The 26,651-nt window shown below is 36.6% G+C and overlaps 1 protein-coding gene across 1 annotated transcript in view; it reads left to right on the top strand.

Moving 5' to 3' along the window:
* Nucleotides 1-26,651, top strand: part of GPC5 (glypican 5) — an 827,733-nt gene that overhangs the window by 788,668 nt on the left and 12,414 nt on the right. Inside the window, 1 exon segment of the mRNA XM_030036731.2 lies at nt 1,923-2,008. Within this exon segment, the coding sequence (XP_029892591.2) occupies nt 1,923-2,008 (86 nt within the window).

The raw sequence follows: 26,651 nt of genomic DNA, 5'->3' as shown, positions 1-26,651 counted from the left end.
ATAGTGGCAGGTCTGGAGACCCCTCACTGGCCCCTCGGCCATGAGACCTCATTCACCCTCCTGTCCCATCTATCTCTAGGCGTCACCACACACTCCACGTCATTGCTTAGACTCATACATCTGCCAGGCATCACAGTTCTTTCATCATATCTACCATGCTATAAAGAAATATTCTTGTTTCTTGAAGAACTATAAAAAAATCATTCAAATGGCTCAGAACAAGGAGAGGGAAGCCAAGCTGTTTGGCAATCTGTCTCAAGGTTACCTTGCAAGGGAAGTACCCTTGTAAGAAACTGTGGGAACATGGCAGGATGTTGAAGCGTAGCTCCAAGTTTGGCAACTGGAAAAAAAAAAAACTTGTAATGTTGCCTGTGTTAAAGCCAACAATGAAATGAGGAATAGCACTGAGCAGAAAAATGCAGAGTATATTAGAGAAGCCAGGAGGAGAAAAAGAAAAAAAGGCTAAACTGGAGATCATGACAATACAGTGTAAAAACAACTGTATCCATAAAATGGTGGACCTTATGCAGTGTGTATGTGAGCCACTCGGGGTCAATTGCTTTGGGATGCAGAAGCTTTTCCCAACAGCCGGTCATGTAGGCAGCACAGGGCTGCCACTGAGCTCCCCAGGTGACCTGAGAAATGGCACCTAGGTCTTGGTTGCTCCGAGTACTTTAATTTGCTTTTACTGACACACTTTTAACAGTCTAAAACTTCTCTGTATCTCCCAAAACCTTTGGTGAATGAGATTTTTGTTTTGTTTTGCTTTCTTTTAAATAAACTTCTCATGCATTACAGCTGATATGGTTTAAAGTAGGAATGTTTTACTCAACATGTACCATTTTTCAGACAGACCGTCATTCAAATGCTGTTTATACTAAAATTGCAATGGATATCACTATTAAAGTTGTGTAACTGGTCTCAGTACAATTTAAAAAAAGCAGCAACTGTAGGGTAAGAGAGCTTTGTAGGGAACAATTTCTTAGAGGACAGTGTAGTTACTTGTAAAACTATAGCCATGTAACAAGTTATCTTTGTCTTTCTCTCTATAGATAGATAGATAGATACACATATACATCATTTATTTCTCTACACCTCTGTTTTTATATGTTTACTAAGATCATATTCTGGTTCAGATTATAACAGGGTTTAGATTAACCTATCAAAGATTTCACCTTAATATTAACCTTAATATTTCCATAGCATCTTCTCAGGACCATGAATTAAAATAAGTGGTTGAAGCTATCTCTGCTTAGGTTTTTTTTTTAAGTTCAGTTCTACTCTGAAATAATTGTGTAAACATGAATCTTATTCAGCAAATGATGCTTTTTTCTATGTGCTCTGATTCACAACTGATTATAAAAGGAATAAAAGAAATGTTGTTTCTAACTACTTTAGACTAAAAAGCTAATGTAGCTCTAGTAAAACCCAGATTCTCCTCTTGCAAGTCTCAGCAAGTTATTAATAAAGTTCTAACTCCTAATTCTTTCTTCCTGGTGATGCATGAACAAAAAATCTGGCTTGACAGATTTTGCCAGACAAAATTTGCATGTCTGGCAGTTGGAAACTTGATCTTTTACTTTATTTTGGAACTTATAAATGTGAAATGCTAGAGTCAATATACCTGGTACCCTGTGAAGCTCTTTTACCAGCTCACATTGAAGAGGAATAACACGCTGAGCGTCTGTGGTTGGGATGACTCAGTCGATGCATCTCATCACCCCTTACAGCGCAGAGGGCTGTGCAAAGATCACCTGCTGTGCGTGCCTAATTTCGGTGTCACAACTAAGTCTCTCCAGGTTTGTCAGGCAGCCTAAATCAATTGCTAGTCTCTTGAATTTAAGTCACATGGAGGTTTTTCTAAGTGGCAGTTTCTGATTTTCCTCCTTCTCTCAGTGTCGCTCTCTCTCCTGTTTGTGCAGGTACAAGAGTTTACAGGACCATGCAGTGAAACTGCTCCAGGTATTTCTGACCCAAAGGATCTCCTTGATCCAGTTCACCTTGCAAGGTGAACATTCCTGACATTGTGTCCACTTGCAATAAATGTGTGACTAAACTGCCATGAGCACTATGGCCGCCCTGTCCATTGTACCAGTGCTGTTGTATGTGATGAAACTATGCAACCTCTAGCCTTGAAGCTGACTAAAAAGAGTTATGGGAGTGTTTATTTCTTTTTAATTTCGGGGAGAAAGCCAGGGAGAGACACCATTTTTGGTGAATAAAGCCTGTACGTCAGCTAACCCTTTGTAAAAGCAGAACCGAGCATGCACAGTACTGAGGGGGCTGAGCGGTTCTGGAAGAGACAAGTAGAGAAGTTGCTGCAGGAGCAAGCAGAGGTGAAGGCAGCACAGGCCTGTCCAGCCAAACGTGGCCTGGGAAAGTCCTGGGCTGGAGGGGAACTGAGTTAGTTACTGCTACAGAATTTACTTACTGACAACAGCTCACATCTAATGAACCATTAACACTGATAGCGCTAGCAAAAGATGTACGAGCAGTTGAGGCTGTTACCACCCATGAGACCTCTCTGCTCAGTGGGAGGATGGGCACTGTTGAAGCTGAGAAGGGTAGGAGAGCCCTGTAAACCACCTCTTTCAGTGGCAGCGATTGGACCCCTTTCCTTCATGGATGGACTTTGCTAAGAGGAACAGCTGGAGTACTAGGCTGGTCAATAAACTGAAATGGACTGGGAGAGTAATGAGTGCCTTCCTTAGCCACCATGCATGACTTTGCAAGCACACTTTGAAGTCCTTCAAAGATTTCCGAGGTTTGCCAAACTGGTAGGTTATTTACACTTTGTTTCTACTTTGACCTTGTTAAAGTCCTACTTAAGTAAACTCTTTTTATGTAACTTACTGCTCTCTAGCAGGCAAATGTTGTTCACTGGGCACACAGACAGTCAAGTGAGTTTTCCATTCTCCTGGGTGGGTGTTTACCTGCACTTGCCCGTGAGTTTAATGAAGAGTGTTATAAATTGAATCTGGACCTTTTTGCTTGGAATCTGTTTCTGCCAGGATTAATATTGCTATAAACAACATGAGTGCTTAAACCATTTCCTCCTATTTCACCACTAAATTTTATTCTCACCCCAGTTTCCAAAGTATCCTGCTTGGTTAGTTTTGCATTTGGATGACCATCTTTGCTTCTTTTGCTCATGAAACCTCATATATGACAGCTTTTGGTGTACAAATCACCGTTCAGTACTCACACAAATCCTTTCTGATGTGTTTTTCTTAGACATTTTTTTTCTCCTTCCAGCAATAATGGATGCCACACATACAGAGATGAAACACATCTAATCCCAGGGGTTTCCTGCATTAAGAATGAAGCCTTTCAGACACCACATGCATGACAGCAGAAGGTACAAATGCTAACAACACTATCAATAAAGAGCAAGAGAAAGAATTCCAGATTACTTTAGTCTCTTTTTACGCCAAATTTTAAAATTAAGATGAAGATAAGAAAAGTTTGGAAAATAAACATACTGTATTGAGAAAATTGTGATTTAACTCTACAAAATCTTTTCATTTTTTGAGAAAATTTGAGTGTGAAAACAAAGCTCCTCCAATAACAGTGTTGTACAAGTTATTTATGACAAAGCTGTAAATCACACAAAAGCCATCTACTTCTATGTTTCTGGAAAATTACTGGAATTTCAGATCATACTATTTGAGAGTTTATATTCCCATTAATATACTTGCTAATTTGACCAATGTGTAATAATGTAAAAATGAAGAATGAAGAAAACAGACCATGTCAAATTCTGTGGTTTACCAAGGAAATGCAGATGATATTTGATTTTGTCTACTGAGATTTTCTCTTCAGTTTTCTGTTGATTTAATATAAAAGCTTGAAGCCAAATTGACTGATTGTCACTTAATAAAATCAAAGCCAAAACAAAGACCAAAAAAAAAAAAAAAAAAAAAAAAAAAAAAAGAAAAAATAGGGAGAACATTACATTAGTCCAATAGTTAGAAATCTGTGATGGAAGTCCTGAGAAATTTCATTCCTATTCCCTAAGTGGTTTATGTATTTTAAATGTATTTTTCCCAGATAAAGTAATGACACAGTCCAGAGAGAAGACAGTAAGCTTTCAGACTGTCTGTGAGTAAACCTCACTGTCTGTGAGCTCTGATGGTCAAGCAGCTTTTTTGTTATGTCCCTCTCAAAGATGTTGTTGTCCCCCTAGTGTCTGCTCTCAAGTTGCCACAGTTTATAGCCTAGCAATTTGCAGAAGCACATTAGGGTCTAAATTGCTGTGGCAAGGACAAACACTCATATCACTGCTGAAAAGGCAGCAGTCTCCAGGAGAGAAGAGCCAAGACCAGTAACAGTTTCCCTGGTCCTGGTGGAAACTCTCTGCTAATGGGAATCAGAATTCTGAGTGCTGAAATTCTAGCCAAGTACCACTTTCAGCAGAAGTGAGAAAAATAAAATTGTGTGCTAACTTACATTAGTATATATAAACATGCATCTATACATAAACAGACATGTACTAATATATCAGCTAAGGATCACCAACACAATCTTTTTTTTTCTTTTTTTTTTTATTTATTTATTTTTTTTAACAGATGTGGTTTCTTTTCCTTTAAGTCATAAGAGAATTTTGGAAAAACATCTTTCTGTATTTAAAAAAAAAAGGCAACATACAACTGACTGAACAGTCAGGAAAGAAAGACAACATAAACGTTTACTTTCACATTTTGATCTCTAAAGAAATAAGCATACTTCATAACTATCTCTATCAGGTGTCCATGTACCAATCTTCAATGAGAAATACTGGGTATCTGTGCACTAAAACATCTGGTTTCAAAAACCATAATTTGACTCTGAAAAAGATCCAATGTCATCAATATCCATTGTTCTTATTTTTCCCAGTTAAACTTAAACTACACTGGGCCAAAAAAGTAATTAACATGAAAACAATGTTACCCTAAATGTTTTCTAAATCCCTGCATAACTATAAACTCCGTCTAGTTCTCTGGCAATACAGATAAAAGCACAGATGTATAACCACTGACAAGTGTGCATGTAGTTCATCCCCACAACTGCATAATCATTTTGTTGTCTCTCTCAAATTATACCCTATTGTTCCTCTTGCATGCTGATTTTATTTAATATTCTGTTTATTTGTCAATTTTAGCATTTTATTTCTAATCTGACTGTTGACTTGCAGAGCAGATCTGTTTCTTTCTAGGTTTGTTCATGGCCTACTGAAGGGGAATCCCAATGTTATTCAGGTCTGTAGACACTACTTCAAAGATTTGTGCTTAAAAAATTATTAATATGAAGGAAGGCCAATCCAGATATCAGGTACAGGATATTATTGCTGGTATGCAAACTTCAGCCTTTGCTTCCAGACACATAGTTTTCATTTGGCATCTGTTGGTAATTTTAACAGACTTCAGACCAGAAATTAGAAGAATCGACTAAATTCATAGAACTGTGAATTTCTTCATTAGATTTCCTGAAAAGACAAGTGGGAAAAAAACCAAAACCCAAACCCCAAACTTCATGCTTTTCAGATAGGTCTGGATATGTTTAGGGAAGTAATTATGTGATTTGTATTGCCTGAGACAGTGGGGAACTGCATTTCATGAATCAGGAGGTCCCTCCCAGTTCTGTGTTCGTAACTGCTTTTCACTCCACGATGCAGCATCCATTTTGCAATTTCTGATTCTCCTACAATGACTGCCATGAGATATTTTATTACTCATAAGTGTTAAAAAACCCCATCATTAAATAGGTATCGAACCCTCGAAGGCAGATTAAGTAAGGCTGAGGAATTCCAATGAGTTCAGACACTTTTCAGTCTCAGAAGGAAAATAACATTTATTCATGCACTGCTAAGTGGCTAGGTAGGTTACACTCTCCATATATCCATCATACATATCTTTGTAGGCAGCAATGTTTGGCATTTCTGTTTATATACACTATCTTCTTCATCACAGTCGTCTTTTCCACTTTCCCTCTACTTTTATTTATTAGGGTGATAAGACATATCTTATCAGAGACCCTACCATACAGAAGGACAAATTTACTTCTATGATATGCGAGCCTTTTCCAGGGAATTTAACCCAATTATCACAGGAGCTAGATAAACCAAGGAACTGATAACGTGCTTATGAGATGTTTCAGTTTTAGACTGGTTGTACAATTTTAGGCAAATTGACAGGAACATTGTTTGCTTTATTTGCTAGCTTTTTGCTGGAGTATATTGAAGAACACTGCAGTTTTAGGCGTGTTGTGACTAGTACATTTGATTGGCAGTTTCAGCAAAGAGGCAAGGGTTTGAACAAGCAGAAGCTGAACTGCACCAGCCTCTAGCACTGATTCTTCCAAAACGGAGCTGAAGACGATGCTTTGACAGGGCAATGTCAGGAAGCCTGCAGTGCTGCGGCGGGTGTTGTTTGTTCAGTGTCTAGGTAAAAGACGTTAGATTCTTGCACTGTCACTCTGACACATTTCAGGAACAAAAATGGCTTGTAGAAAAGACCCATAAATCTATCAAATGTTAAGGCAAAATTAAATCTACATTTCATGAAGGTTAGTAATTAGCATTTCTCAAACATTGCTAGATGGTTTAAATAAAATATTTTTGAGTATTTGTGATCTACAGCGTGTTGTATTGAAATAGCTTTACATCAAAGCTTGACACTGGCTTTTCACCAAATTATATCTTTGCTATATGACGTATGAACATAGAGTCTCTCAAATTGTGAGGTTAAAAACAAAACTCTTGCTTGCAGACCTAGCTCTGCCCTTTATTTCTCTACCCTTCAGGCTGTATCTCATTTATTCAAAAAGCTTCAAAACAGTGAGTCTCTGAATGAAATTGAGTTTTCCAAATTCATATATCCCATCTAAATGTTGCCCTACCCTTTATGACACAGTAAGTACATTGTGAGATGTTACATTCTCTCTTTTATAGCAAGAATCAAACAACTTGAAATAGAAAATCCATAGCACAGTGTAAACAATGGCCAGTTTCTTGTGCAGAGAATCTCTAGCAGATAAAAATTCTTAAAAGACTCCATCTTATCCCCTCCAAAAGAAGAAACTATCAGAGGTTCAGTCCTTGGTGCCATACTAGTACATGCCCCAGGTTTAGATGATGAAAAGTCTTATTTAGGAAATTACTCCAATCAAGCATCCAGGAGGCCACACAGAATGTTACAGCAGATTTTTTTCCACAAATTGAAAATGGTTGTACCAATAAATTGCAACACCTTCTATAAAGACCTATTAATTTCAGGAAGTATGAAGTTACTAAAATGTTACCTGTGGGATCTGGGATTTTACTTAACTGATTAAGTCTTTAGGGCTAAGTATGTAATACTTGGTGGTTCCTCCCGTGGAAGGATTGAAAATGTGTTATTTGTGCCTCTGTGCTGGAGATCACATTTAATCCCTAACACTGTGTGTAGTCAATACTCAGGTTTTGTACCATACCTCCTGATCTGTTTTATATTTCAAGTTTTAATTAAAACTTTGAAAGTGTGCTAAGGCTTGTCTCTATCTTTGCATGTTACTTTACATTTATGTTAGGACATTGTGAATGAGTGCCCATTTTAGAATGTCAGAATATTCCCCTACTCCCAGCTACAACTAAAAGTTTTTTTCAAAATAAAAATAACTTTGAAAAACTTTATTCACTGCTTCATTTGAAAATAACTTTATAAATAACTTACAGTTATCATTGTAATAACTTCCAGGATCATTGTAAAAAGTTTCTAGCTTCCAGGCCTATGTGCACTAGATCATACTACTCTAAATCTTTCTAGATATTATTAAATCCTGCCTTCCTCCAATGCACAAGGTGTGGCCCAGCTCACTTTGAACCTTCTGTCTGTTCTGTCAGTGGTGATACAAACTGTCAAAGGCATATAAGTTTCCACCGGCACATCTGAAGAATGAATGAGTGAAAAGATCCATAGTCACAAATAAGAAATGTCAGCTGATAGGTTTTTTCTGTCTTCTCTTCTTTTTCTCAAAGAGTTAGTAATACCTTAGCTAACAGTGAAGTTAAGAAGACTGTTAATTTTGAGTTCCAAGGGGAAAAAAATATCTCAGCCTCTAGCATTGAAGAAATGCCTCATTCTATGATAATGAACTCAAAAAAGATGGGGCAGGGGAACTATGTAAGAGGTTTTAATTCTCCTGGCTAATCTTCAGCATAAAAAACAGAAACAACCATGAATGAAAGTCTATGTATCTCCAACTGCATGCAGCAGGAGACTTCTATGAACTGCAGCATGTCACATTCACAAGCAAATCACTAAGACTATACCAGAAGAGGTAAGCATAGATCTAGGCATTCTTCTAATGTGTTTTCTCCAGTTGCTAAGTCTTAATTTAAAAGGTGCTATCATAATACAGAAGGAATTATCTAATAAATGTAAGACACTAAACACAGACACTGATATTCTGCTGTAACCTTGAGGACTCACCTGTTGCAGTTCTGTAAGTGCTGACAGCTATAAGTTCCCAGATAAAGGAAACAATGATTTATTCTGAATAACACTTCTTCCCCAAGACTATACAGAAAAAGTAGCATCATTTGAGATCAAATTACATATTTTGTCATTGATTCTATATGTAACAGCAGTCCCTGCTTCCCTTGCAGGGAACTTCCAGTGTAGAGATTCAAGCCTTTGTCATCTGTTCTGTCAAAAAACATCAGCAAGAAAACAAACCTGACTAAATTCTATGAGGTTTTCATCAAAAAACTAAGTAGTATATTGAAATCTATTAGTATCCTGGAAGACGAGTACCATTCACTGGACAAAAACGTTGAGCTATTGAACAAAAACTTTGAGAAATCAATTCTAAAAGGAAAAGTCATAATTCTTTTCCACCAAATATCAAAAAAAGTGGTTTGGACTTTTTTTAGGATGCATGTATACTCAAAGGAAGCATACAGTTCACGGAAAACTACCACAATAAACCTTGTATTTTGAAATCTTTGAATGAATACCTAGTCAAAGACCTTGCTGGGAATGTAAAATAAGTTGAGCTTGTAGGCAGCAGTGATAGAAGTTGTCTCACCTAAGCTTAGACTTCTAAAAGAAAAGTGTTTGGTCCAAGCCTGTCCAGACACTCTCTTAGTCATCTGCGGGACGTTTGCAGTACATCTTCTTTTAATATAAGCTTCTATGACAGTAAAAATGAATTGCCCTCTGGAGATGCATGTCTTCCTCAACTCTCTGTAAAAAGAGCTTAGGTGACTAGATTACATAAGGTACCTAAGTTTTTTATATAGCAAATAACAAGACTCATCGCCACCTCAGGTGTCCAGCAGGAGTGAGAGAAGCAACATTGCCTTAATCAACACTTTCCTTCGACTAAAGAAATTCTAAATACAGTTATGATTATGAAAATCTTTATTAGAAGCTTGATTATTATTATGTAAGGAAATTAAATTGATGTTAAATACACAGATTAAAAATTTTGATGCCTTTCCAAGGTCTAGAGACTAAATAAAAAGCATAGGCTTAACTCTATCTATCAATACAGTTATTTTTCTGATGTGTTGAATTCAAGCAACCAACACTACAGCTATATCAGCCCCGTTGGAGGATTGTACTGGCAATAGGGCATTGGATTGTTTATATTCATAGAGCTACGATTAGACCAGGCAAAGAAAAAAATTCTTAGAGAGCAGAAAGTATCATAACCTGGCCTTCCAGCTAACAATTAGCATTGCTACAAATTCAATTTGACAGGAGCACACATAAATTCAGCTTTCTGCCACTAGCTGTAAACTTCAAAAACAACAAAGTCATTTCCAAGGGATATTAATGGAGATGGTCTGGACGTAAAAGGAACGGTTGGTGCATTTTAGATCTTTGCTAATGAAATTAATGAACAAAGCCATAACGTCTAATGGATTAAATATTACATTAGCAGTCCATTTCCAAAGGACTGATGAGTTCCTTGCTTGTTTCAGATGACATTTAAAACTGACAAGTGAGACTGGCTAGCAGTCTGAAGATCTGAACATCTCTGATTTTGTTTACCAAAACACAATATAAAAAGCATCAAATCCACCACAACCACCACCACCACCAAAACAGCAATAAGAAAAGGCTTTTGTTGGTAAAGTTCTGCTGGAAGGCAAGACTACAGAGTAATGTTATCTCAGGATATGACTCAGTATCACAGATGCCTTATACAAAGGCTAATGAGCCTGTTGCTAGTACTGAAAACACAATTTGCCAGTGGCAAAACTAACAGTAAGTCTGTATTACCACTAATTTGCTGGTTATTTTTCTTCATTCACTAGCTCATAAATTCCAACAGTGTTGCTTCTAGGGAAATATCAATTGCTATGAAAAAGGCATGTAAATATGTCATAACTCTAAGTGCATTTGTGACATGATTATTAATATTTGCAATTCACATATATCACTGAAGATATGAAATTTAAACTTTTCTAAAATGTCAAGTCAAGGAAATCTGTTTGCTTGGATTTAGAAATGAACAGTAAAGAGGACTAAATGGCAATAAACAATCCAAGATTGTTGTAATATCTTCAAGTGGTTTCTAGTTTAGCTGCTTGAGAGAAAAAAGAGCTAATGGCTTGCCAACTTGTAAACACAACAGTTTTCCTGAAAATACTGTTATACAAATATCCTCTAATAATGCTCAAAGGGTAAATAAAATATTTATTTCTGTGGGGCGTATTTTTGTCAACTATTATTATCTTTATTGATGAAGAAGCCCTTTTAAAAAAGAATATAAAAGTTAATGGCAGGAAGTTTTGACTCTATCGAACAATTGTTGTTTTACTATGACAGAGTAGAAGTGAGCAAAGAAAGCCTTGTAGTTATTGCATTAGTTTGTGTTTTATCTCCAAAAAGATGTCCCTGAACACAGTCAAGACCAGCTTGGATAGCAAACATGATGTGAATTTAATGATACCTAGTCAAGTATAGATTTTTTATCAAAACAGCTTGTTTTAAGTGTAAATTTAGAGAAATATCTCTGCCAAAAAAGTACACTTGACAATGTGGTTTTTTCCTTACCATAAAAGTTACCATATCTCCAGGAAATTTTCTTTGTAACATGTATTAACAGATGTTGACAAATGAAAGAGAGGTGGGGGAGGAGGCAGGAGGAGGGGTGGGAAGGGGAGAACGAGAGGGAGGGAGAAGGAGAGAGAGGAAGATTGAGAGAAAGGATGGGGCAGAGAGGGAAAGAGGGAAAAGGAGGGATGGAGGGGGAGAAAGAGAAGAAAAAAGAAAAATGAAAAGAAAAAGAGACAGGAAAAGAGAGAGAAAAAGAAAAAGAGAGAGAAAAAGAAAAATAAAAAAGAAAAAGAAAAAAGAAGAAAAAGGAAAAGGAAAAGGAAAAAGAAAAAGAAAAAGAAAAAGAAAAAGAAAAAGGAAAGGAAAAAGAAAAGAAAAATAAAAAAGGAAAAGGAAAAGGAAGAAGGAAAAGGAAAAGGAAGAAGGAAGGAAGGAAAGAAAGAAAAGAAAGAAAGGAAGAAAGAAAAAGAAAGAAAAAGAAAAATAAAGAAAGAAAGGAAGAAAAGAAGAAAGAAAGAAAGGACATTTCTCTTGACCATCTATTTCAGAACTCTGGATATTGTTCATATAAACGTGCCACTCTCTGGATTTTGCTAAGATTTTGCCTTGGTGGTATTATGGACAATAAATTCCACTGGTTGTTAGTGCATTTGATTAAAATAATTATTTCCTTGACTTTAAAGCTAATGATATTTTACAGGCAACAGTAACTTTTCTTTTCTTTACATTTTTAGACTGCCAGAGAAGGGAGTTAAGCCTCCATTTTCCTTTTTCTGCTGCCTTCACAGGCAGGATAATGCTCTTAATGAGCATGTGCTGGCATCTTTTTAAGTATTTCCCTTTTGTATCTTCACTGGCTGGTTAATGTTGCAAGTTGTCAAGTAACATGGCACTGAGAGAAAATGTCATAATAAAAAAGGCATTTAAATAATACAAAATAAGGTCTAGCAGTTTGTAGAGAGAGGGTAAGACTATATTTAATATTTCTGAGGATTAATTTAGCATGTGTATTGCAGTTCATATTCCAAACTCCTGTAAAAAGCCACTATAAAATCCTTTAGTTTGTTAATGAAAGAGAAGTACAAAACTCTGCCAGAAATCAGTGCCATAAAAGCATTTATCCCTGGGTGATAGGCAAAAAACAACTATATTCACTTATTTGCAAGTAAAATAAAAATTGCTGTTGAGTTGCCCAACCCTTTAAACAACATGTGCTTTGCCTATTTTCCATTTACTTGAATAATGGCTTTTAAAATCTTTGTAAATCCTTTCATCTGGATTTCCTGCATGGAATATTCTTATACAAGCAAGCTATGTTAGATAACATGATGAATCTTATAAATGCCCTCCATTGCTTGTAACCAAGATGTCTAGAGATTCCTCTAAACAGCAGGCTAAATGGAGCTCACTGGTTTGATTGAAAGTATACTGGGGCAAAATGAACTACCTGGAAATGCATCACAAGTGACACTGGTGAAAAATACTGCTGAAAGCACTTCTTTCTCCTGGGTGGCATTAATTTTTCCACTAGTGCCGGTCAGCACACTTCAGTACATTCACCCATAGATCTGTGCTTCTTGGAAGAGCCAAGCCGCCATATGGCATATTAAAGATCTTGCTAATAAATCTGGCTAATGAGACTTTTCCTTCAAGCTGTTTGTTTGTTTGTTTGTTTGTTTGTTTTGTAATACAGTTTTCTGGTTTTGCAAACACCTGGGCCTGACAATGGGGACAATGTACATTTTGCAAAGAGATTCTGAATCTCTATTATCTGCATCATTGACTTTCAGAGTTAGGAACTATATTTTTCTGCTGATACATATCTGTCTTTATGAGATCCTGAAAAAATTAAACGTAAACCGAAATATAGTATTGGCAAGCAATGAAGGTGCATAGTGTTTGTTTGCTTTTCTTCCTCTTCTGTTTTAAATTTTTTCTCTTTCAAGTGTCTCAGAAGGGAAATTTGCATTCTGGTTATAAAGACAGAAGTTAAAAGCAAGTGGCAAGTTAAAAAGAAAAGGATTATTATACAGGATATACACTAAGTCTTTATCAAAACTAAACAGATACCATACTTAAGATTTCCAGGACAGCTGCCCTTTCATATAACATCTGAAAAATCTTTTTTTTTTTTATGACTTCCAATTTGTCATATATTCAAATGATGTGCATGCACCTGTTTCATAAAAGCTAATGGCCTCTAGGCAGTCATATAATGTCCATCTTATGTGGAACAACTATAGCTCAACACCTTTGTTGCTACAAGTAAACCTTTATTTCTTTGGGATTTAAAAAATAAATGCTATCAATACAATATGTAAAATGAAGACTATGTGATTTTATTCTTTAACAGAAAACACAAATCAAGCACAGTAAATCAAATAAAATTGATTTTCAAATAATAATGAAATACAAATGTCTCAGGTAGTAAGAATTCATGGGTCTGGTACAAACACTACCACATGCTTGTATATCTTCCTGTTCATAGATTTCCCTACACTCTGGTTCTGGGTGTCTCTATTACACTGTAAAAGGAAATCTCTATTCCCTGGCTTTTCTTTTATTCACCTATCAGAATACAGCAAGGTATGTATTTCTGCAGATATTTCTCAATTTCTGATGCACAAACACAAAAACCTCTAGTTTTGTTGTTGTTGTTGTTGTTCCTTTTTCTCTGTAAGGCTTCCTTACTGAAAGATTTCAAGCTGTGTGACACTATCTTTTGTGCTTACCTCTATTTGCAGCCATACCAGTTGTTCCCGGTAACTATCCCCCATCACACATGTGCTCCCTCATGTAGTTCTGCTACTGTTGAATAAAGCATAACACAAAATATTTTTGTTAAATATGTTGTTCAAAATACACGAACTTCTAGCATTTGCTTTGTATGATTTCTGTTTTACTATTTGCCTCATTTGTTCTTTTCTCTTTTCCTTTCCCTACTTGTTCAACATGATAAAACGTGACCTGCTCTCTCCCTGTCCCCACTGGCAGTGAGGCTTCTTGAGTGCCTCTAGCCCATGTGGGACAGTGCTATGCTGAGACTGCCAACCTCCTCCCATGTCTGTAACTGCATATTCCCACTGCCTCCTGCATTTCAGCTAGCCATGCAGTGAGGCAGATCAATCTGTCAATCCTGCTCGAAATTTATCCAGCAAAAAAATCAGCATTTGTTTTCAGTCTCGGTGCCACTTGCTCTAGCAGCAGCTGCTTGCAAGAGCACCACTTCAGATCAAGAAATGCACAGTATCCCCATCTTAGAAGTGGCTGTAGCTTGAAAATTAGGGTGATGAGGACATTCTTCCAGATCTTGAAAGATGTGAAATTGACCCCTCTTGGCCTGTAGAGGCATCTTTTGAGGTCTGAAATGCTGCCACTAAAATTGTCTTCTATTTTATCATTCAGAACTTGTTTTCTACCCTTCTGCAATCTGGTCACTGACACCCCTAATTTAATTTCACATTCACCCTCTTTAAAGCACTCTATAGCTCCTCCTCTGCTATCTCTCATTTTGTTTCTTTCTATTAACAGTAGAGAATCTTCCTCCTGACAAAATCTGCCATGCACTTTCTATTAAATAACCCTCTGTGTTGCAAGAGCAAGCTGATAATCATCTGCTATATGACCTTCTTCTTTGTCAAATTGCTCCCTCAACCCCACTTACACTGTGAGAACTGTCCTCACTGCTAAGTACATTGTTAAGGGTTTCCATTGTCCATTACTTGCATTCATTGCAATGAATGTACCTTAATGTTGTATACGGCAGTACTGTAATGAACGCATTTTTTGCATTTCTTGGCTTTCTCCATGGTCACTGAAATCAATACTTTTTTTTATTTTTTCCTCCAGGGATTTCAGTGCTTCAATAGGCTTTGAATTAGGACCCTATATTGAGTTTTCATGAACAGCGACTTTGTCTTTTGGCTATGACATTTGCACTCAATGTGCTTTTAAACGCTGGGCATGTCACCAATGTAGTATGGGTAGGTCATCTCAATAGAAGAGGAGGAAAGGGAATGATTCTCTCCACATTTTGAATGAAACCCTGTTAAAGAAATGACTGAACTTCCAAGAGGTTTGTAAAGGTCTTAGAATATGAAAAAGTGCTGCATGGTTAGTAAGAATGATTGATACTAAAATTTAATATCAGACAAGTTAACAGCAGCCATTTTAGAAGAGAACAGATTCTGTAAAAGTTAAGCATCTTCTTGATGTACCAGTCTGGTACCACTGGGTCTTTTCAGCTGCTAATTCAAGTGATGCTATTATTTTAAGTGTTGGTACTGATGGTATTACTGTAAGTGCTACTGTTTGTAACATTACACCATGAAAAAGAGACGTGTTCATCAGGAGAAGACTGAAAAGAGAAAAAAACAGGAAAGGGAAAGAATAGTTATTTAGTGAAAATGTTAATAAATATTCAATAACTAAATAATTACTTGAGTGATGTATTCATCATCATGATTTTAGCTATAACAATTTCTGCTTACATCATCTAGAATTGTCTACAAAATACAGAGGAGTGTGCCTGGTATCTATTACTAGCATATGCCCATCAATTTTTAATATTTATAAATTATTTTAAGTGCATTTTTGGGAAAGGTTTATTTTATATTATGGTTTTGCTTGTTTTCATACACACATTTCAACAAGGCTTGGACTGGCACCTGGTAAACCTTCCTTCCTTGAAACCTTTCTTACTAGAAAAAGTGATTTTATTTGATGTTTTGTCGGAATACAATTTAAAGTAAGCCTGTACTTAACTTCAGAACAATTTCAGATTAGGCTTAAGCATTACGTGAATACTATAAGACAGTTTCTTCCTCGTTTACAACAACAATCATTTATTTAAATTGAGTGTAAAGCAAAATTTCCAGTACCATGTGTACCTATAAGCAATCTCTAGTGAATATGATTGTTTATCCAAATCACAGTGTTTTCCTTGACCATTTTATTTTCCATTCTTTTGGAACATTATAGTGGAGCAATTTTCCTGGAGAGAGATCTAGTTAACATTTTATGAGACAGACAACTTTCAGAATTCCTTTTGAGCTTTGCTAAATTGAACACGTGAAAGTAAAGTTGTCAAGTGTAAGAGGAGTGGAGCATTTTGCTAGTCTGGTTTGGCGAATGATATCACATGGTGCTGTCCTGGGTAAACTGATTTTAGGCACTGTGAAGTGCATCATTATTATCCAGTCTGATTGATCGAGGGGAGTATTCATTTCATTTAGATCAAGTAAAACCACAACCAAATTATTCTGTACACAGTCAGGTGCATGCTGTCTATCTAATCTAAACCAATCTAATACACTTCTCCATTTTGTTACAAAAAGTAGACGGGTTCCAGCAACTCAGAAGTAGTAAGTGGATGCTAAATAACTCAATGATTGTCAGCCTATATGAGCAGAAGAAAATGAAATAATAAAAAAGAAAGACAACTTTTAAATCTTGCAAGTTGCATGGAAGGAAGGACACATTTCATTTGATTTTATTTGAAATAGTGTTGGTATCAGATAAATTAGATATACCTTCTGCCAAACTGTTCACTCAGTTTTGGAAGCAGATGGAATATTTTTATATTGTCAGACCGACTAGGTGAGAAATAGTCCACTTGGGCTATTTGTAAACAACTCTAATTCATTCCATTATTTTATTAGACAACTGTCAAGAGACTTAACATGTCATGTGATTTGTTTTCGGATGTGAAGAGGAAATTTCTGAGCTCCTGGAATTCTGAAACGAGAGACAGTTGATGTGTTTTTACAAAATTTTGTTTCATATATTCTTTAGATTCATTAGCAAGAAAGATGTATGTATTCTGAGATGTAGAATGCTCTATCTTTCATGCTTCACAACAAATTCTAATTTTCATTTATATTATTTAAAACAAGGTTAAAATGAGATGATGTCAGTGGAAAAACTTCACCTGTGTGGCACCTGCACATGCACTTTTCTGAACTTTGTTTAAAACTCTAGTTTTAAACTAAAAGGGTAGAATGGAAATAAAACATTATCAATAGTTATATATTGACTCTGTCCTCAGCTATGTATGAAAGACAGCATGATTCATGCTCAAAGCAGCTTGCAATCAATGAGCTAAACCACATCATGACCAGAGCCAGTTTCTGAAGAAAGAGAACACCTCTATAGGTCAGTGTGAGATTTGATCCCACACTTTCATCCACCTATGGCAAGAACAGTATTTGAACCATTTTATTGGATTATGCAGCTTTTGCTTTTCGCGTCAGTAACTGATACTGCTACACACTACAAGGGATCAGGAACACAACCTCGCTTCTTGCACCTCTTTAGGATTCATCATGGATATTCCACATAAATAGACAATGCTGACCCTCAGCCAGTGTTTTTTAGTTCTGCATTCTGACACAGAGATTATAATATCCCAACTGACAGACTAATAATAAAACAATCACAGAAATAAATTCTACTGGAAAGTAATTATCCTGTTATCAGAACAAGGTTTAAATAAGTAGTAAATGAGGTATAGGGCACATGCTGAAGAACAGTGAGAGTAAGACAAATTATCAAATCGTCATTAGAGTTCTGTGGAAGGTTTGTTTCTGTTGCAGTTATACAATATTATTATGACTATGACAGCTGAGAGGAAGTGGCAAGCACGGTGAAACCTTTGTAGGTGCCTATCCACAGTGGTGGCATAAACACCTTCATAAAAATGAGTTTCCTAGCCTAACTCATTAATTTTCTCTGAAAATATAGCCAATAAAGAAGGATTAAGAGATAGCAATGAACTTTATAAGATTGGAGAAGTCATTCAAGAAGTTTGAGGAGATTACCCTTTCTCCCAAACTTTTGTTCTATTCCACACCATCTGTCATCTCTACTACTGAAGCCAAGTCATGGTGGAGTCAGGAGTGCAAAATTTATGAGTAAAGAATAAAATCCAGATCCAGAAAGCAACTGATTCTCACCAAGTATCTTGGTTCTGCCCCCAAGGTTGCTACATATTTTATAGTAGACAGTCACTGAATACAATACAGTTATACCTCAGAAGCAAAGACCAAACCTCTGCCTGCCGTGCATTTTCAAGCCCATAAGCCCATTTCTCCAAATACTTTCAAGATCTAGTACCTGAACACGAGGATTTGGTGATTTTTAGTGGGATTTTGGATTGTAATTTGGGCATTAAATGCAACTTTTAAATTCCTATATTTCACTTTAAGCATCTTTGTGAGTGGTAAATTTTCTGAATAATAGAAAACTCCCTGTATGATCCAGCAGTTAAAGTATATACCTCAATGTAGAGGACCAAATGATGACCCACAGGCAGCTTTAATTCTAACCATTTGTATCTTGTTGAGTTCTTGGTTTTGTAACTTCAGCATTCTTTTAACACAAACGTAAAATATTTAAAGTATGTATTTTTGAGTGGTAAATAAAAATAAAATTACTAGAATTTAAAAAAAAAAAAAAAAGGCAAAATCATTACAGGAAATAAATCCAAGAGGGATTTATTTGATAATCCCATTTTATAAATAAAGGATTGGTCTCTTTTATCCATCCATCGTATTATCAATTCTCTCATTAGGTAGGAATATAAGACAGCGATATTCCAGTCCCCTGCTACTGCAGGCAATTTGCTAGCATGGTGGTTCAAAAGGGAGCTTCCTAAATAGATTATTTCTTCACAAAGATTAAGGAAAATGTACTCAATGAAGCAGAGAGATATAGCAAACACTGATGGTGGCAAAAAGAAGGAAAGGATTTAGACCTTCTAAGGGGGCTTAAAGCGAAAATGCTTGGGAGATTTCTGATGGTGGTTATAGGTGAAATTAGTAACATAACTTACGTTTATGAAAACAGGTAGGAATAAACATACACTTTCCTATGGATATTTAAGGAAAAGAGGGCTTATTTATGCTCTCCTGCTTGGTCTGAAATATTGATAAAAGAGTTCTCCTGTTTCCACTGTGAGGAAGAAGATGTAGGTTTGACAGGGGATGGATGGGAAGGGGCCAGAAGCCAACCTTATAAATGCTAGAAGGTGCAGCTGATACAACGTTTAAAGAAAGTTAACTAGTCCAGGAAAGGACAACCTCATTTATTCTTACGCAAAACATGTGGGAAAACTGAGAAGAACAGTACACAGTACTTTATTCCAGGTAGATGGTAAAGATAAAATCTATAAACAAAAAGCTTACTTGAACAATTAGTTCATGATTAGTCAAGATCAGTCAAGAATAACTGGGTGACTGATTTTATTTAGTTGTGATATAGATGCTACCTTCTCCCAACATTGACCGCTGGTTGTGATCCATACACATAATTAACTTGGTTCATCTAAGGATGCCCTTTAATATACCTCACCCCTACTACTTATCTCAAAACAAAAAAAACAACCAAACAAAAAGCCAAAAACCAACACAAAAGCAAGTTTATATAACCTATGCAAAAATACCCCAAATTAAGTAGTTCTACAAAAGCCAACCAAAGATAAACATGGCTTATAACAGATATTGTTTAGAGATTGACAGTCTTTCCACATTTAACATGTCATGTAATCAAGATGAATACATAAATGACTTCTTGGTTTATTTACATTTTCTTGGTCTTCTGGCATGACATGACTACTGTTAGATGTAGAGCTTCTATTAAAGGACTTTTTCATCAGGTTTATCATCCTGAACTTGCTGCTGCAACTTCTAGCACTACCAGTGAACAGCAAAATTGAGAACGATACAGCTCATAGGTTTTGCCCTTTATCAGCCTCATGCTAATTAATGCAACACAGATATTATTTGCATTATTTCAAAAGTAAAAAGTTGTTTCCTGTGAGATTACATCACTATTAGGCATTTCTTACTCTATTATGTGTGAGTCAACACAGCATTCAAAACAGGGATTGTACAAACTTCATTTGTGATAATAAACTTAATGAGCAGCACTGAAAAATGTCTAAAGAACTGAATTATGATGACATAGTATTTGCCAAATAGAGTTTTGTAATTTTTTGTGTATTGTTTTGTTAAAGACACACTAGCTCTTTTGGCATGCAATTGAAAATGAAAATAGCAATGTGCATTTTAAACATCTGCCATGCTGGGCAATCACTGGAAGGGAAACAATCTCCAAAACAGATATAAGATGTAAAATTAGAACACTCAAACTGGTTCCTTATGAAATAAGATGGTTATAGTGTTTTGTTATGTTTTCTGTTGCCGAATCAGTAAAATTCCCCAGTTTGAGTGTGCATCATTGACAGGGAAAGGGAGGAGGGATCAATATACAAGACCTATTCCATTAATAGATGTAATTATAATAGCCCAATTTAGTATCAGAGGGAATGGTTGAAAATGGTGGTACACCAACCAAAGTGAATGGCACCTAACTTAGTCATTATATGCACAGCAGAAAACAAAGAAGAAGTCTTATAAGGCTTCATACCTACAGACTGGGTTTTGCCTGGTACCCAACAACCCTTGTGGACCCAAACCTGAGGGAGATCCTCTTTATTTACTATCTTCCATGTCTGAGAAATTTAGCATCTAGAAGACACTGTTCTGAAAAGCTCCTCTAAAAGAAACTTACCCTGGGAAAGAAGCACAACACAAACTTAAAAGTGAAACCAAAGACTTCGTAGGAAATAGATTTCCCTGAAAAGAAACATACCACCTTTTGCCCTAAGTGTATCTGAGACTTCTGTATGGGTCTAAGACTTATGACAAAAGGTGTACAGGAGACTCTTACCCTTCCAAAGTGGCATTTAAGAGCACGGAGATACTCCAGAGAATTACAAAAATTTGAACTAAACTCTTAAATGTAAAATTATGCAGATGGGGGAAAAAAGACACAGAGGCAAGCTATATTAATTCTGCTTTGGACTACAAGAGTTTCTATAATCTCTCTGGAAAATGATAATGGATGTCGAGAAGATGAGAAAAAATAGGATAGATATGCCCCATATTTCAGAATTCATACTGAAACTATTTAAAGTTGAAAATTTCAAAATATTTTTGCTTCTGTTTTTTGTAAATTGGAACATACTTTTTTAAAAAAAAATAATGTTTGGTTTGCAACATACTTTTTTTTTTTGTTTATCATGTCTGACAGTCTTTCTTCTATCATTTCATTTCCTGTTTTGGTATTTATCACCACACTTTCACTTTCCTCATCTTTTTCTTCCCATTTCTGTCAGTCTGCTCTCTATACACATAAGCACATCATCACCTATTTACTCTGAATGAAATAGCCAGCGTGGTGGGCCTTGGGCATGTCAATAATTCATATTGCACAGCAAAAAGGATTTCAGAAATACTTGTGATCTCTGTAAATCACCTTGAAAACTGATTATATCTAGGAAGATAGACATCAGAATGATCTGTGAAACACTGCATTTGGGGATGGAAAGGTGAGAAGACAGTTTTCCTGGTATGAAGGACAAATACGTATTTATTTATTTATTTTGTAGAAATGTTGGTTCAACTTCACCTGATAAGGCTTTTTTTCAATCACTTCCCATGACCAATATTCTACTATTTCTAAAATAAATTATCCAGTTAAAAAAAAAAAAAAAGTTAATATGAAGGACAATTTCAGACTACATTGGTCACCTGGGATTTTGTTGCTGGATAGGTACATCTTCATTTTTTCTATTTATGTTAGCTTTGCTCCACAGAAATTTGACAAGGCTGTACATGAAGACTCAGTGTCTCCTGTTTGATGCCATATGTTTCTGAAAACTATTTATTTGTTTTCCTTCATTTGTTAAATCCTTTAGGCAATTTGCTTAAAACAAATTGGTCAGTGTCCTATAAAATGTGCTGGTAAAGAATCCTTGCATGGGATACACACAAGGTAGTCCTCTTCTACCGAAACATAGGAGAAGGTTGTAGCAGATATTCAATGGGGAAAACTCTAAAGAAGTAGTTGTGAGTTAACAGAGCTGTGATCTGTGTGATCTATAATGATGTTCTACAAAAGCCAGAAAGAATATGTGTTATGATGTAACAATCACAGTTGACACTATTGATGGAAATCGCAAAAGAAAAGCTAAAAGCTAAACAGAATGTTGCAATAATTTGGAAAGTTTCTTCTCTGATTCAAAGGTTGAGTTCATTTGGCAAATGTCCCTTGTTATTTGTATTGTAAATACCTCTGCCTGTGTTATAGTGATAAAGGCCCTGAACTGCAAATTTTTCCTTTCATCACCAAATTCCATCTGTGTCAAGCAAATAGAAGCCATGTCTACACTGCTGCACAAGACAGTTTTTCTGTGGTTCCTACATCTTGGTGAATGCCCAAGACACATCCCAGCCACACATTAGGACAAGTTATCAGCATGTAATAGCCCTTTCCTGTACTCCCAGTTACACACGAGGGGACCTTTGGAGCACAGAAGCCATCACTTCTGTTAAATGAGTACAGGTCTGGATGTCTAGGTTACGAGGCCCAGGAATACATCAACAACAAGGCTAGTGACAGCCATACAAAGCTAAAGGCAAGGACCAATGCTGAAAAAACACACGGCTTTCTCTTTTTTTCAGGTTTCCTACATAGACTCTTTGAGTCTATTGTAAGACAGAGTGAGAGCAGGAGCTCTTCAGAACCCCAGATTTAACTACCTTCCATCTGAAAATAAACAAGAAATGGAAATAGGGTGATAAAGAGCAAAAGTTCATCTACACTACAATGTAGTCAACAACTGTGGGCCAAGGGTTCTCTAGTCAATAAACTGATAATTTAGACAGACTGTGTCAAGAATATCTGTGGTATTTCTGCAGTGCAGATTTTTCTAGTGAAGGTCTCTCAGATGCGCGAAAATGGAAAATATTCAGATGCTTTTTGTCAAGTAAGAAACTATTTCAAAAAGGACTCACTGTATGAATGACATAGCTGTATCACTAATTCCACTGTAATGTGGTTAGCTGGAAAAAAATTTAGTCCAAATTTGTCCTATTCAATGAAGTACAGTAGTCATCCTTTTTGACCTAATATTTATCAGCTCTTTAACAAACATCAGCTGCCCCAAAACTGCTCTTACTTTTTTGTTCTCATATTCCTTGGATTTTATAGTATTTATATAGAAAACAATTGTAATTTCTCCCCACTGCAGAAATCATAGAATGAAGTTCCTGCTTGTGCCTAACTTATTTTAGATTATTTTGAGATTATCTTTTTATCCTTAAAAATAATCATGACATTCCAAACACCACTTGTTGTGGTTTAACCCTGGTAAGGCAGCTAAACCCCATAGAGCCACTCACCTACAGCAGGATGTGGAAGAGAATCGGAAGGGTAAAAGCGAGAAAATTCATGTGTTGAGATAAAGACAGTTTAAGAGGGAAAGCAAAAGCTGTGTGCACAAGTAATGCAAAACAAGGAATTCATTCCCCACTTCCCATGGGCAGGCAGGTGTTCAGCCATCTCCAGGAAAGCAGGGCTCCAGCACGTGTAACTTAGGAAGACAAACGCCATCACTCCGAACATTCCCCGCTTCCTCCTTCTTCCCCCAGCTTTCTATGCTGAGCATGACGTCCGATGGTGTGGGATATCCCTTGGGTCAGTTGGGGTCAGCTGTCCCGGCTGTGTCCCCTCCCAACTCCTTGTGCCCCCCAGCCTGCTCGCTGGTGGGGCGGGGGGAGAAGCAGAAAAGCCCTTGGCTCTGCGTAAGCCCTGCTCAGCAACAGCTAAAACATCCCTGTGTTATCAACGTTGTTTTCATCACAAATCCAATACGTAGCCCCGTACAAGCTACTGTGAAGAAAATTAACTCTAGCCCAACTCTATGGGCCAACACCAGTACACCACTGTAGAGTAGTTTAAGATAAGCCCTCACTCTTCAGTAGGGACCACTACAATGCTGCATTAGCAGAACACAATTTTTGCAATCTACACCGTGCTTAGGAACTGTTGCTATAGTCTACCAGGAGCCAAGTATTTCAGACCATATACAACCTATTAACTTCTTGGTCCATCTTCAAACCTGGTTAGGGGAAATGTTTACAAGAATATGTTGTATTGCTCTGCTGCAGCCTGAGCTGTTTTGAAAGAGCTATTGCCTGTTTTGTTGCTGCATTGTGCTGCTAGGACAGGTGGAAGAGGAAGATGAAAACAAGTAAGTAGTTATAAATCACTTCTAATTGAGCTTGATCTTTGAAAATGACATGTAAAAAGGTTGTGAACATACAGAATGTTTAAATCTTGTTTGAAAAAACAAATAGGTAATGAAAAAAATTTAAAAGGGGGAAGTGAATATTTTAACTATTTTAAAAGATTATGTCCATAACTCTTGACAAGGTAAGTGTTTGAAAGAATCATTCTGAAATGGCACAAGAAACATCATAACAGAAATTTATTTGTCAAATAACCATAGTACCAGCCTTTTTTATAAGGAAGGTCTCCCAAACAAAACTTACAGTCTTATTTTCTGCTGTGAATAAATATCCTTTTCACTGCTCTGATAATCTAAGGGGTTTTTCATGTCATTAACATATGTAGAAGTATTTAGAAAATCCTGACATGAATTTTGCAGCCAAAATTAATGAAGCTGACTTTTTCATTCTTGGCTTTTGTTGAAATAATAATAAAAGTTATACCCAGCAATCTTAATACCTCAATTTATAAGTTTTTGCTTTCCAGCACATCAACCCATTTTTTGGGCCACATAAGTATATGGAAACTGAGCTACACTGTCTCAGTATAATGCAATTCTGGGAAGTCATCCAAATCTGGGAATGCTGTTTTATGATCAGCACATCAAAAATGGATAGATAACTCATCTCATAGTCAACTAAGAAAAGCATACAACCGAGGAGTTTGAAGCTGAGATTTTGTATTTTATAAAAATGATGCAAGACACTTTCTTGTTTCCTTACTAAGAGTGCCAGAGTTTGTACTCTTTGAAAGACCCTCTTCCATTTACAGTTGTTTTATTAACAGGCAATACAGTTCAAGTAGTCTTTTATGCAGCCAAGATTTCTTCTATGCAAATATTAAAGATTTGCAGACAGAACCACAACACAGAGTGGTGTTGTCTACTGTTTAAAATCTACCATAGCAAAGCTGCAATTAAACAATGTCTTGTTACTTGCAAAATCTTTCCAGTCTAACAGTCTTTCTGCTTCAGTAGTTTACTGGTTTCCTTACCCTGGAATCTGAAGGTTATTTGAAAAGAAACAGACAGACAATTTGTCTTTGCAGGAGGAGTAGATTAGGGAAACAGTTTAGAAAGGATGAACTCTGGAAGTAGCAGAGCTGAGTGTCTAAAATAATATTGGAAATTGCTTTCCAGTGCTGTTTATGTTCTCTGGCTTCAAGAACATGCAGTGCGGGATGATGAGTGTCAGCTAATAAACATGACAGCTCCAAGAGGGAGTCATGAAATGACAGCAAAAACACCTGGTAAGTATAGCAGTACCCAGAAATCCCAGAACTTCAAAATCACAGATTTGTAACAGCTGAGGAAGGTAGCAAGATATTAAATGCACAGCCATTCTTTCACAGGTCTGTAGCAGGTTACTTGCCATGGGAAATAACCTGCAAGTCAGGTTTTCTTGCTGTTGGGCTTTCAGTTTTGTGCTTTTGAGGCTTGTAGGATACCCAGAACACGGTCCCATATTTCAGGTTACATTACCATTTACGGAGCCTTTATCAACAAATCACCTTAAAAAATGTAGTTAGTTTTAGGTACAATGTACACTGATTGGCACTGGTTCTCTTAAAATTTTCTCCTTAACCTTTAAGCTATTTCTTGCAACTAAATGGGTCATTTCAAGAGCAAGGTTCATTATTATATCAGGTGGAAGAAAAAGCTCATTTAATCTTCTCAAGTACTATCTGCTCTGTGCAGATCACCCCAAATGCTGTCAAAAGCTGAAATGCGCCGCGCAATTTTTATTATTTTTGGTAGAGATTGAATGACAAAATCCAGGCTTAATTACAGAAAATAAAATCCTCCGGAACTGTAAAGGAGCAAATGTCACAGGTCATCTACACCCAAATATTTTGGAACAATAGGTTGAGCATAATAAGCACACACACAAATAATCCAAAAACCAATAACCTCTAATAAAGATAAAATCTGAAGTAATTCTCTGGAGAAGTTTAATAGAATAAAAAAGAACAAACCAGTTGGATGAGCTTGATATGAAACATCCTTCACTCCTTGTCATGGAGTTTAAATTAAATTCAAATCAATTTCAGATCTCCTCTGCCCATCCCATTCTGTGCAGAATTTTGAACCTGAGGCTAAAACTGGTGAAACTAGTAATTTGTAGAACAACTTGCCTTACCTTTAAGAAGGCTTGTGCATATCAAAACAATAAAAAGAAATAGGGCTAGGGCCAGAGGCAGACAGGAGAAAAGAGGCAGTGGGGCAAAAAGCTGTGTATTTCACTGTTCTTCAGCAATGCTGGTTTTATATTAAATTTCATCTCCCAGGAGTAAATGTCATTCAAAATATTGAAATGATGGACAGGTAATAAGAAACTGTGCCAGCTGAAAGGGCAATATGACTAGAACAAAAGAGGTGAAGTGGGGCAAGGCAGGGAAATGGAAATGGAAATGGGAAGGGAAGGGAAGGGAAGGGAAGGGAAGGGAAGGGAAGGGAAGGGAAGGGAAGGGAAGGGAAGGGAAGGGAAGGGA

Source organism: Aquila chrysaetos, chromosome 14 (assembly GCF_900496995.4).
Source record: "Aquila chrysaetos chrysaetos chromosome 14, bAquChr1.4, whole genome shotgun sequence".
NCBI classification, from domain to species: domain Eukaryota; kingdom Metazoa; phylum Chordata; class Aves; order Accipitriformes; family Accipitridae; genus Aquila; species Aquila chrysaetos.
This window is presented reverse-complemented; position numbering and strand designations above follow the sequence as displayed.